The 13,359-nt window shown below is 46.7% G+C and overlaps 3 protein-coding genes across 3 annotated transcripts; 1 reads left to right on the top strand and 2 right to left on the bottom strand.

The window, feature by feature from the left end:
* Nucleotides 1–67: 67 nt before the first annotated feature.
* On the bottom strand, nt 68–676 carry SETTUDRAFT_90993 (uncharacterized protein; the record flags this gene model as incomplete). The annotated part of the gene is made up of 1 exon (XM_008028965.1): nt 68–676. The coding sequence occupies one exon, from the start codon at nt 674–676 to the stop codon at nt 68–70; it is 609 nt and encodes a 202-aa protein (XP_008027156.1).
* A 1,304-nt stretch (nt 677–1,980) lies between these two features.
* On the top strand, nt 1,981–3,066 carry SETTUDRAFT_90125 (uncharacterized protein; the record flags this gene model as incomplete). The annotated part of the gene is made up of 1 exon (XM_008028964.1): nt 1,981–3,066. The coding sequence occupies one exon, from the start codon at nt 1,981–1,983 to the stop codon at nt 3,064–3,066; it is 1,086 nt and encodes a 361-aa protein (XP_008027155.1).
* A 383-nt stretch (nt 3,067–3,449) lies between these two features.
* Nucleotides 3,450–5,069, bottom strand: SETTUDRAFT_20072 (uncharacterized protein; the record flags this gene model as incomplete). The annotated part of the gene is made up of 1 exon (XM_008028664.1): nt 3,450–5,069. One exon carries the CDS (start codon nt 5,067–5,069, stop codon nt 3,450–3,452), a length of 1,620 nt encoding a protein of 539 aa, XP_008026855.1.
* Nucleotides 5,070–13,359: the final 8,290 nt, after the last annotated feature.

Here is a 13,359-nt window from a genome sequence, read left to right as displayed (position 1 = left end):
GCTCCATGCGGGGGGTATCTAGTTGAATCTGCCAAGATATTGCATGATGATGTCTTTCTCTTTCCGCTCAATCTTTCCTGTCCTGATCCATTTTGACGTCGAATATTTGGTCTGCCAGCTTGGCCACGTCACCGCCTAGTGCAGCGAGTGCAGCCTTGATGTCGGCAATGGTGTCGGGGGCCAGGCTACCGTTGCGCGAGTAAAAGTCTATGCCTGCGGGAGTAAAGAGCGTCTTTGCAAAGTAGGTGACGATCCAGCTGTTGCCAGACGCCGCTTCGTCGCCATATCCAAGAATCTCCCACTTGCTCGTGGCAATGACGAGCCAGCCTTTGCCGCGCCAGTTGTATCCCAGACTGGCGAGCTGCGCTGATGGATCCTCTGAGGTGGCTGGCGGGAGCTCGGCATTGGACACGTCAAAGGGCTTGTCGAGACCATGGACCGTCTTGAGCTTGTCGGAAGTCAGACTCTGATAAGTGACCAAGTCGTCGAGCTGGGCCGGGGTGGTGGATGCAACGGGCGTATATGTAATACGGACGTTGCGGGATTTCCGCCACATGGGGAGCGTCGAATGCGTCACGTTCCAGGGGCCCGACAGCCATGATAACTGGGGCGCGGCGACTTCGGAAGCCGAGGGACCGGTTGTGGGGAGCGACGAGGGCGCGCGCAGCGTCACCATGGTGAGGGAGAGTGAGTGTGTGAGTAGGTGTACGTAGGATGTATAGATCAAACGGGCTGGGGTTGGCTGGGGAGGTGACGTTATGGCCTGGCTGGCTGGCTGGCGTGGTGTGGGTGTGGATGTGTGGTGGATATGAAGGACGCGTGGATTCTGCACACGAATTGTGGGTATGGGGGGCTGAAGTATACGGGCGATCGCCTCGCAGAGAGAGGCTGGCGGGAACAAGGGGTGTGTTGTGTTGCTGGATGCGAGTGGCTGGAGGAGGAGAAGAAGACGCGCGAGGGTCGACGTGGACAAAGACGCGCACCAAGCCTGTTGTGAGTGTCGCATACACGGCACTACTAGTAGTAGCAGATACGTGTACCAGTGCCAGTACTGTCGATGGCGATTAAGGTTGCGGCGTTGCCCGTGCCAGTGTGCATGCACATGCAGCATCGTGGGCGACAGGGTGACAGGACGGAAGATCGACGGTGCCGACCTCGCCAAGCCACTGCATGCGCCACTCCAACAATAGCTGAGGTGAGGCGCTGCTTAGTCATGCCCTTCTAGTACCGCTGCTACGAACAGCTAGCCCTGGCACTAGTTTTTGACATCACCGCCTGATCTTTCCCCCCCGCCACGTAACGCCCGGGGGCCTTTGCTTTTGCCGCCAGCCCGTCGTGTTCCCTCTCCCCCCCACACTGGGGCAATTATTCTCCTCTATTGCTATTATCCAACAGTCCAAGAAAAAGACCCGCTTTGCCAGTGCCGCCAACCTGTCTTCCCGGCCTGCCAACATGCCGCAACCCATGTTTCGGTGGCGTTTGAGCGTGTGGCAGGCGAACGGCCGGGGCAGCTGACGACGCCGCCTGAAACTGCGTCGCATGCGCGCGGCCTCTGTGGGCTGTGCAGTAGCAGCAGGCTGGAAACTCCACTTACGCATGGATTAACACCTGACAATTCCTCCAGAGGGAGGCTTGGACGGGACTGGGGCCGCCGCCTTCTCTTTTTCGGCCCAGCCTGCTTCCATAATTATATTCGTGCGTTCCGGGCTGGGGCGTTGGCTGGGCTGAGACGAACTGCGCGTTGATATAATACTAGCCGTTCACCACCCTAGCTCTCTTTTTTGTCTTTTGTTCGTACTATAAAGGATTTACAGGTTTTTTGCTTTTGGTCAACTACATTCTGCGGGAGACTAGTTGATACTTGGACACATTGACCATCTAACGACTTACGAATTCGGTTTGACGACGAATACGACAGCCTGCTAGACTACACCGGGAAAAAGAATTGGAGCGCAGTCACACACACACACACACATCACCATGTTTTCAAGAAGCACAATACTACAGGCCTCGGCCCTCCTACTGCCCTTCTTCTCCACCAGCGTATCCGCCCAAAACGCCTGCAACAACTCGCCCGCTCTCTGCAGCCGCCCATACAACAACATCACCTACCTCGGCGCACACGACTCGCCTTTTCTCCGAAACGAGCAAACATCATTCTCAACATCGGGAAACCAATATTACAACACAACCGTGCAACTCGACGCCGGCGTACGGTTACTCACTGCCCAAGTGCACAAAGCCAACGGCACTGGCACCCAGCAATGGCATCTTTGCCACAGCAGCTGCGATCTTCTTGATGCTGGCAGTCTGCAAAGCTGGCTGGGCGAAATCAAAACGTGGATGGATGCAAACACGCACGATGTTGTGACAGTGCTGCTCGTCAACTCCGACAACGCCCCCACGTCAGATCTAGGCTCCATCTTCAGCGCCTCGGGCCTCGATAAACTCGCCTACACTCCTCCCTCGAGCACCACCATCCCGAAGACCTGGCCCACGCTCGACGCCCTCATCGGAAACAACACGCGCCTCATGACATTCGTGGCCTCGCTCTCTGGCGGCGCCTCGGCGCAAGCCCCCTACCTCATGGACGAATTCAACTTCATCTTCGAAAACGACTTTAACAACGCAAGCCCCTCCAACTACTCATGCAACCCTAACCGCCCCACATCGCTCGCCACGCCCAGCGCCGCCGCCCAGTCTGGCCGCATGTTCCTGCAAAACCACTTCTTGTACCAGAACCAGATTTTCGGCATCCAGTCGCCCAATGAGACGTATGCCAATGTCACCAATGCCCAGACGGGCCTCGGCAGCTTGGGCACCGCAATGGCAGCGTGCGAGGCCGTGTATGCGAAAGCCTCCAATTTCGTGCTTGTCGATTTCTTCAACGTCGGCCCGGCCATTGCGAGCGTCGATCAGGCAAATGGCGTGTCTGGCTCCATTACAGGGCGCAAAAGTCTGAGCACCAAGCCCCTGGTGCAGAGTACGGGTGCGGGTGTGAGGGAAAGTGGCAACGTAGTCGCCGTTGTGTTGGCCGTAGCCGTTGCCGTGGCTTTTGGCTTTTGATCTTGATACACCCTAGTTCTCTCTTTTTTTTCTTTTTTTCCCTTGTTATTCATGGGTTCGGACGAAAAGCATGGCGATGGCGTTTTGGTATGTAACATGGGATTTGCCTCCACCCAATCGGGTCACGGTGGGCTATTTGTTTGATACTTCGCTTGTTATTACGCATACTTACGCTCCTTGAGTCAGTGAACGAGCGCAGTGCGTCTTGCTGCCGCGGCATTTGGCGTCGTCCGCATTACATACACACATACACATACATACAGGATATAGCTCAAGTAGTACATACGAAGGTTACGAATGATACAGAGATAGCATGCATGTTAATTCATCCGCAAATTTCCCCTCTCTCGACAGCAACGGTGCCATGATTTCTCACACTCATTTTACTCTTGAAACGGCGTAAACTTGTCAAGCACGCCCTCTGCTTGCTTCAGGTCTCTCATCAGCACCTCCCCGTGAGCCTCACTTCTGAGCTTAATCTCGCATTCAAACTTCTGCGGTCGGATGTTGAAGCCTTCGGTGTAGGCGAATGTGTCGTACTGCACCCCGTGCTTGGGCTGGATGTCAAAGGCCCAGAGCGTCTTTGCCAGAGCAACGTAGAGGCTGTTTTCTGCGAGGCTCGCGCCCGGGCAGATTCGTCGGCCCCAGCCAAATGATGAGTGGCCTGCTTTCGCGGGATGTGGTTTGCCTGTTAGTAGCGTTGGGGCTTTTGCGCGTTGAGCCAGCGCGGCATCGAGGAAACGCGTGGGGTCGAAGCGGTGCGGATCTGGATAGTACTCTTCATTCAGGTTGATGGCCCATGAGTTTCCCAACACGGTCGTACCAGAAGGTATGTAGTAGCCTTCGTAGCGATCGTCTTCGGTCGAGGCGTGCGGTGTCCCGCCAAGGACTGCAACAGGACGCCAACGCAGGACTTCCTTGACGAGGGCACGCATGTACGGCAAACTGGCTTCGTCTTCAAATGTCGGGCTGCGATGGGGTCCAATGACAGCATCCAGCTCGGCGTGGGCGGCATGGAGGGTTTCCGGGTGTGTGACTAGCGCCAGGAAACCAGTGCAGAGCGTCGAGGCGGTCGTGTCGGATCCAGCGCCAAACAGCGACGCAGGGATATACGAGAAATCGCGATCAGACAGGGGTATATGTTCTTGCTCTCTCAGCTCCAAGAGAAGCTTGCACAGCGAGTCTGGGATATCCTCGCCTTGGCTTTTGGCCCGCGCAACATCGGAGCGGACCGTCCCAACCAAGGCCATATTAGCGGCCGCTTCTTCGCGTCCACGCGCCTTGATATCGGCTTTCCATGGAGCCAGCGCATCAGGAATGTACTTGAACATGGGAAAGGACTCGACCATGTATTTGCCGGGCACATTGAGCGACGCAGCGACATGCATAAACTTGAAGCGCTGGCGGATAACTTGGGCATTGAGCGAGTCAATGCGGTGACCATACGCGACGCAGAAGACAATACTTGAAGTGTAGCGCTCAAGCAGCTTTTCCCAGTTAGCCGGATCCTCGAGCAATTGAGCGCACAAACGTGATGCCTCGGCTGTTTGCACTGGCTTGTACAATCGCAGCGCCTTGGGCGTCATGGCCTGATGGAGCAGCTTCCTTCGCACACTCCATGCCTTGCCATAGGGCTGCACCAGTATACTTGCGTTATCCCAGAGTATCTCGCCCATGGCCACCATGCGGGGCCGAGACGAATACTTTGCGCTCCGTTTCTCCATCAGGTCGACGGCGATGTTGGGGTCCGATATGACAATGGTGGGTCTACGGCCGATCCAAATGGTGAAGATGGGGCCATATGTTTTTGCCCATTCCTGGAACTGAAGCCATGGCCGCGACTTGGGGAGTTGCAGTTTGTTGCCGAGGAATGGGAGAGGCGTCGGGCCTGGGGGCATTCGTAGCCATAGCCATACGTCATGAATCAGTGTTAGAACAGGTGCGGCGATTACAAGCGAAAGCCATAGAGAAAGCTGCAGATGGAGGACAGTGTCTAGCGCCATGTTAGCGATTTTGCTCTGGAGGGAAGAAGATGTCGCTGTCGAGGGTTTCTCAGTGCGATATTTACTTACAGTGCTCAAGTCATGCGGTCTTGGAATGATGAAAGCGACGTTCGGCAGTTGTGCGTCGCTGCTTTCGTTCCGCGATGCATGGTGGGGGAGAATGCGGGGTGTTGAACCATTCGTTCGTTCAGTCCAAGCGCATTGTCGAGAAGCTGGAGAAGGTCCAGCACTCCATACCTGCATTTTGCCTTCGCATTACTAGAGCAGTAAATCCCAGCATGGTAACACCAGAACGCTGCGTCTTTCAAGGAGCGAATTTAGTGTCGTGTTTCTCGGCTGGTGTCTGTTCGCAATGCCCCCATGACTGTACCTCACCTTCTAGCAAGTCAATGCTCTGAGCAAAAAAGGACATTGTTAAATATTGATCGTGGCGAATAGCAGTCTCTTTGGATTCTTTATTTAGAACCGTTGAATATACGAAAATACGCGGAACATCTCGTGTTCGTATGGGATACGAGCTGGCCCGACTCATCTGCAAACATCCAAGGGACTCGGATCTGGCAGGCAACTAGGGGATAACTTTGTACGTATGTATAATTGACCTTGCTGATACGGTCAACATCCTACTTTTGGCCCAGATCTTCTCTCGTTGCAGTGTTGCCAGTGACCGGTATTGCCAGCGCTTGCACTTCCCGGTCCATCCGACGAACACGAAGGGGCGGCCATTTAGACTGCGGATAACTCAGCCATCCAACACAGCCGCAAAGCGCATGTGGAGATTATTGGCGAGCTTTGAAAGACTAGGTTCCAAGAAGCAATTCATCAAGCTACAAGGTTGAATTATGAAAGTTTGTTAGAAAAAAAAGATTGTTGAGAGAATCGGGGGCGGGTCTGGATTATTATTATTATTATTCTAGTTTAACGTCCTTTTTCAGCCTAAAGGGCTATATAAGACGTGTAGGGTTTTTAGGCCTACAAGTATCTAAGTAGGTTGTTTCTAGCTACGATATTTAGGAGAGGTTTTAACTAGATGAAGGTGAGGCTCATAGCCTATTAGTTGGTAGGTAGGGGGTGGGATAGGGTGGGGGAGGTGTATAGCTACCTGTTATAGGTATTACTCCTCGTTTTCTGTGTTTCCCTTGTACCAGGCTTGTGTTCTAGCCTTTGTTTCTTAAATAAAGGTAATAGTTGCTTCTATACCCTCTTTTATTTAAAAGAGGATAGGTAGTAATAGATCGCCTTTATAGGTGTTAAGAGTATAGATCAAGTGGAAGTAATATCAGACTTCTGGTGTTGATCTTCTTGTTGGTTGGTTTTCGCAGATAGAGTGACAGGGTGCAAACGAGGACGGTAACGTGCAAGTAGAATAACTCTCTGTATTGTACTTGTACTTAAAACTTAAGTTGAACACATTGAGCTATAAGGGCTTAATGCCTAGTGTTATATACTAAAGCTTCATGCAATATGCTCAGTTGCTTAGTACTACTAAGAGGTACTAATCACTGAGCAACTTGCAGGTTGCATGCAGAGTGCTCAGTTGCTCAGTAGTGCCAAGACATACTGATCACTGAGTAGGTCACGTGACTGCGGCACGGCTGCGAAGGATTGCGGCGTAGTGCATCCTTTGGATCCTCGAAACTGATTACTTAGTGAGCAGTTTCATCTATTACTGGTCACGGATTGTAACACCATCCTCCCTCCCTATGGGTTCGTCCTCGAACCTAGGTCCTAGGGTGTGTGGTGGCGTCTTGGTGTTGTTGGTCATGTGGGGTCGCGTGGCACGCTATAGCTAAGCGGTCCCTTTGTTATAAGCGTTAGCGTCTTGCCTTGTTTTCGTCATGCCTAAACAACTATCTTTGTTAAGTACTGTTTGTCGTTAGAATCTTGCTAATTTTATTGAATCCTTTAGGGAAATTATAGTGTAAAAGTGTTCGTTTTATGTAAAGAATAACTAAGTGTGCAAGGTGCATATTTGTTCTAGAAAATGTAGCGAATGTCTCTGTTGTAGACAACGGTGTAATGTCCGTGTTACTAAGTCTAAGTTTAAGCGTCTAGCTGCTAAGAAGGAGAAGTTAGAGGGTTGTATTAAAGAGAGTCGCGATGCGCAAGATGCGGCTATAAGGCTTTATAAGAAGGCTCTAGAAGAGTTGCGCACTTATCGTGCTTAGGAGCAGAGGTTGCGGCTATAAATAGATTTGTTAGAGAGGCGTGCTAAGGAGGCGATTGCTGTGGAAAGTCGAGAGCTAGAAGAGTTAGAGCGGGAAGGCGTGTTAGAGTTCGACGAGTCTGATCCGTTAATTAACTTGTCTCCTAGTACTTAGGGTGCCTTCGCGGATTTGCCTCTAGATTACTAGGAGCCTCTTGAGTCGAGCTTAGTTATTTCTAGTTTAGGTGGTGATGCGCCCGTCTCTGGTAGTTGAGGTGCGTAGTATGATTTTCTTCAGTATTTATTGTGTTTCATTCGTTGTTTTGTTATCTCGACCGTTTGCTCTAGTCTCTAGGGCGAGCGGTCGAGGTCCTATTCTCTCCTTTTTTATAGTTGGTTCAAATCCTACTGTCGTCGTTGGTATTTTTGGAGTTTTTGTTTGCAGTTGGATAGGTTAGATTCTAGTTCCCATGTGTTCTCGCTATCGGGATATTCTAACTATTTAACTAGGTATTTAGTTTTGTTTCTTTTTGTTTAGTGTGAGACAATTCTTTTAACTTTGAATTTGTCTTCTTCTTTAGGTTTAAAATGAAATGTTTTTTGTAATAGCGTTTTGGGGTCTGCTAGTTCTAATAGACGTATATAGAATCTTAGGTATATCTTTGCGTCAGCTAGCAGGTCGAGTGTATATGTGACTAGTCTATTTTGTTTTGAAATTAAAAATAGTCTGACCTTGACGTTATCTAATCCCTTGCTAGGTCGTTTTATGTAAAGGTTTTTTGTAAGTAGGTATACTTTATCTCTCTTCTTTAGCTAAGGTGCTATTTTTCTTTTCTTATTCTAGTAGGAAATGCTTTGGCGTTGAGCCTATTTGAGTGATTCTTGTAGTTCTTCGTGGATTTTCTTGAGTTGTTCGGCTGTTGCGATGGCTACTTCTGTTTTCAAACTTGGATATGTTCTAGTAAAGAGATTTGGATGTCGTCCGTGGTTAGCGTAAAACGGTGTTTTGCCTGTTGCTTCTAATGTTTTGTTGTTATATGCCATCTGTGCTATAGGTAGTAGTTGTACCTAATTGTCTTGCTAATAATTGGCGTAAATCCTAAGATATATCTTCATTGTTTAGTTTGTTCGTTCTGTTTGTCCGTTAGTTTGTGGGTGGTAAGCTGTTAACAGCTTTCTCTTAGTTCTAATTGCTGCAAGTAGTGTCGTCCAAAAGTTGGATGTGAATAGCTTGTCTCTATCGCTAATAATTGACTTTAGTATTCCGTGGTGTTAGATGATTCTGTTGTGGATAATGTATGCTAAGTCTACTACTGTGTAGTCGTTCCTAAATGGGATATACTCTGCTTGTTTTGTAAAGCGATCCACTACAACAAGTATCGCGTTATAGGTAACCTTAGTCGTTGGATCCTTTGATGCTAGTAGTCCTGTAACGAAGTCCATAGAGATGTCTGCCTATGGTTCTTGTGGTAGTTCTAGGGCTTGCATTTCTCCGTATGGTGCGTGCGTGCTATGCTTGTTCTTTTAGCATTCTGCGCATTTGGCGATGTATGCTGTAACTTTGTCTTTTATTCCTTTGAATTAGTAGTTGCGTTGAATTAGTTCTATAGTCCTAGCGATTCCTAGATGTCCGTGTACGGGATTGTTGTGATGTTCTTTGATAATGGTTTGTTGTACTTCTTTAGGTATATTGTTCCTAATTTTTATAATAATATTAAGTTTATATATAGGTCCTAGGGATCTATCTTTGTTAGTCTTAAGTATAGGTTTATTAACTATTGTTTTAGTTCCTGCGATATTGTGTTGTTGGCTAAGAGCGTTAGCTCTTCTGTTTTCTTTCCCTAGTGTGTAGACGATTTTGAACTTGTATTGTCCTAATAGTTTGGCCTATCTAGTCTATCTTTAGTTAAGTACCTTTGTTGTTGTGAAGTGTACTAGGTTCTTATAGTCCGTATAGATCGTGAGTTCTGAGCAGCTTTCTGCGTATACTCTCTAGTGCTGCAGACATGCTATAATAGCTAGTAATTCCTTGTCATGTACATTGTATTGTTCTTCTGGTCCTAAGAACTTCCTTAAGTAGTATGCTACTAGGTGCCACTTGTCGTCAGTAAGTATGCTGGCACAGCCTCCTAGGGCTAGATCTGATGCGTTGGTTTTAATCTTTATTAGTACGCCTGGTGTAAATATTCTAAGGTATAGTGGTGTAACATATGCTGTCTTAAGCTTGTTAAAGGCTTTGTCTGCTTTGTTGCTCCACATAAATGGCGTATCTTTCTACGTAAGTCGTGTTATTAGTATCGCGATCTTTAAGAAGTTCTAAATAAATTGCCTATTAAAGTTTACAAATCCTAAGAATAATTAGATTTCTGTAACTATGGTTAGTGTTAGCTAGTCTTTAATAACTTGAATCTTCTCTTCGCTCATTTATACTCTATTGACTCCTATTATATAGCCTAAGAAGTCGACCTTAGTCTTATAGAATTCACACTTCTTTAGCTTAAGTCTAAGGCTGTGTTCGTCTAGAGCCTTAAGTACTTTCGTCACATGTTTAATGTGATCCTTCTTATCTTCTAAATAGATAAAGATGTTATCTAGGTAGGCAATAACAAATATGTCTAGGTATAGCCTAAGTATATTGTTGATAAGTTTCTAGAATGTTGCTAGGGCGTTTGTAAGCCTAAATAGCATAACTATGTACTCGTAATGTCTATATTAAGTTCTAAATACTATTTTCTATTCTTTACCTTTCTTTATTCTAATAAGGTGGTATCTATCTTAGAGATCTAGCGCCGTGAAGATCTTCGCACAAGATAATCGATCCCTAAGCTTGGTGATGTTAGGTAGTGGGTATCGATTCTTTATTATAATGTCGTTGAGTCGCCTGTAATTAACACATAGTCGTTCTATACTGTCTTTCTTTAGTACAAACATGGTTAGATATCCTACTAGTGACTTTGATAGTCGTATGTATCCCTTAGCTAGACTCTTGTCGATGTACTCTCTTAGTACCTTAAGCTCTCTTTCCAATAGTTGGTATATAGGCCCAAAAGTCGGTGTCTTTCCTTCCTGTAGGACTATCTCATAGTCCTAGGGTTTATGTTCTAGTAACGCTGTTTCGTCTACCACTTCCTGAAATAGATATTCGTATTTCTTATACTGTTTAAGGAACTCTAGAGTTGCGCTATTCTCCCTTCCTCTCGCTTCGTGATCTGTTGGCCTAGTTTCGGTATCTGCGGAGTGTGGCTTCCTATCCTAGGAACTACCTTTCAAGTACGCTCTCTTCTTGGCGTTATTGCACTGCATGGCAATGTTACTCTTATCTACCATCGAACTCTGCCAATGCGTAGGTTGGCTTGCGGGTGCGTCCGTTCTGCAGCACTCAAATTGAAACACCTTTGACTTCTAGTTAATCCGTAGGTTGTGTTTCCTAAGCTATAGGAGTCCTAAAATGATGTCGTAGGTAGCTAGTCCAATAACGTCTAGGTTAATCTCTTTCTTATGCTCCTAGATGCTAAGTGTCACTTGTCTAACCTCGTGTGTGATTTCGCTTTTGTTTGGCATTAGTTCGCCGTTAGCTACGTGTAGTAGGTAAGGCTGTTGTTTTTATTGTACCTTAAGTCTAGCTTAGGCTACTACATGCGCTAAAACATAGTTCGCCTGTGATCCTGAATCCACTAGTGCCTGCATCCGTATTCCATTAAGCTTCGTTTTAAGCTTTATTAATCCTAGGGGTTCTAGTACGTTAATTTCTCTAGAGGGGCCTTGTTGCCCTGTTGTTAGCCTAAAAAAGACTCTTATTGTTGATATCTATAGTAGTCTTTTGCTACTGCGTGCTTGTCGCAATCCGCGCTTAAGCACGTGTACCACTAGTTTTCCCTGCATTCTATTAAGGGGCTATCTAGGTACTACACTTCGTATGCTGTCTGCATTTGTATAATGTCCTAGGGGTCTTCTCGTCCTAGAAAGTGCATCCTTTCTCGCTTGTCCCATAAGTGTTTAGGGCAGCTGTCGTTATTGCATTCGTACTATAGCCATTTGCACTTAGGCATGCCCTTGGCGTGCTGTGGGCTCTATCTAGCTCCTCTCTTGTCCGAGTAGTGAGTTAGGCAGTAGTCATGTGTACACGCGGTCTATGATAGGCTGGCGTGATTCTTGTTCCTTGCGTCGTACTAGTACTATACGGGTTCCGTAGAGTTGTCCCGTGCTTGGTTTTGCTTAGCTTGTTGTGCCTATTGTGGTGTAAGGCCTTCTCTTAGCTAGTTGATGTTGCTGTTAATGTACTCATAAGTGGGTAGTCGCTGTGTTGTCTAGACTTGGTAGAAGTCGATGTCCGATCGTAGGTGCCACAGTTGTTGGTACAAGTTGAGCAGCGTTTCGTTATTGTCATCCTTAGTAGTGTAGAGTTTATTAGGGTGTCCTAGTAGTGTGGATAGGGCGTTAATCTATTTAGTTACTTCTGCTAGGATTTCTTGACGTTAGGTCTTAGGTGATTCTAGTATCGCGCTGTCTTGCCTCTTTACGTAGGGCGTAGATGGCCTATTTTTGTCCTAAAATCGTGCCATCTTTTCGTACTTGGACGCGAGGGGTCGTTCCTCCTTATCTGGCGTCTTATATTCCTTATCGCTAACTAGCTTAGCTTTAGATGTATCCTTAGACGTGGTTAGGGTTAGGTCTTCTAATCCACTAATAACTTCCGTGTCGTCTAGGTGATATTTATTCTCTAGTTAGGTGATAACGTTCTATAATTTGTCGTCGTCTAACTCTAACTTCCTGCGTAGGACGTTAAGCTGTCGCTTAACCTTGTTTTTGCTTATATAATTGCGTGCTATGTGGCCTTCCTTGCCACATGCGTAGTAGTTAATCTTTTTCTTGTTGTCCCTATCCTTCTTGTAGTAAGGCTTGCTAGGTCCCTTTCTGCGGTTAAGGTTGTTAAGGTGTATAGGTTCGTATCCGTTGGTTGCGTATGCACTAGGTGTCCTAGGCTAATAGCTCCTCTGTCGTCCCTAGTTAGGCTGTAAACGTTAGTAGTGTTGTTATTAAGGCTAATTATTTATGTTGTTATTGTTGCGCGTTCTTTAATTAAATAGTTGTTCTTCTAATGCAAGCTTGTAAAGCTTGTTGTTAAGTTAGATAGCCTCTGCTATAAGTTTGTTAAGGTTAGTAACGTTGGCTCCACTTCTTATAAGTTCTCTGCGCACTATTAGCTTAAGGCCCTGGCGATACATGCGCATAAGAGCGTTGTCGTCCTATTTAATGTTTATAGCGTACTGCTAAAATTAGGTTATGTAATTAGCTATAGACCTAGTTTAGCGTAGGGTCTAAATCTTTTGTTTAGCGATTAGGGATTCCTTAAAAGGTAAGAAGTTTTGTCGCATCCTAGTCTTAAAAGCGTCCTAGTCTTCGACTAGGGTAGTGTTGTTAGCGTTAGTGATAGAGTCATCTATGTAACGTTTGATAATTAGGTTGGCCTATTTTTCTGCGTCACCTCGAAGGTACGTGGTGGCTAAGACAACCTTATTGTTGTCCTTAATCTTGTCTTTGGCTAGGTGGAAGTAACGGTCGACCTAGAGGAGCCAAGCTTCGAGCTTGTTGCGGTCGCTATAGTAAAGGTTAGGCTTGTAGGCGTTGATGGTAGTTCCTCTAGTCTAGGAAGTGGTTAGGGTGTCTATTGCAATGTCGCTTATTGTGAGGGTGTTTAAAGTGTTAAGAGTATAGATCAAGTGGAAGTAATATCAGACTTCTGGTGTTGATCTTCTTGTTGGTTGGTTTTCGCAGATAGAGTGACAGGGTGCAAACGAGGACGGTAACGTGCAAGTAGAATAACTCTCTGTATTATTATTATTATTATTATTCCATTAGAGTCTATCTGCAGTCAGTGACTATGTAAGACTTTGGCCAGAGGCCGTTCTAGGTACAATTTGTTTAAAGTGAGAGTGTTCTCTGTATAGTACTGCTATTGTGCTGCGGTTTAGTCGCTTCTAGCTACGCTTAAAGCGGACTCCAGTTGCTGAAGAGCAGTTTAGTTAACAGGAAGAGATGTTAGACAGCAGGGCTGTCTTCCAGCGAGCTCTTTTAGGGCTAAGGAAAGTAACTTAAGAAAGTTTGTTATTATTATTATTATTATTATTCTAGTTTAACGTCCTT

Source organism: Exserohilum turcica (genome assembly GCF_000359705.1).
Source record: "Exserohilum turcica Et28A unplaced genomic scaffold SETTUscaffold_3, whole genome shotgun sequence".
Classification (NCBI taxonomy): Eukaryota; Fungi; Ascomycota; class Dothideomycetes; order Pleosporales; family Pleosporaceae; genus Exserohilum; species Exserohilum turcicum.
Note: the sequence above shows the minus strand (reverse complement) of the source record. Positions and strands in the feature narration are given on the sequence as shown.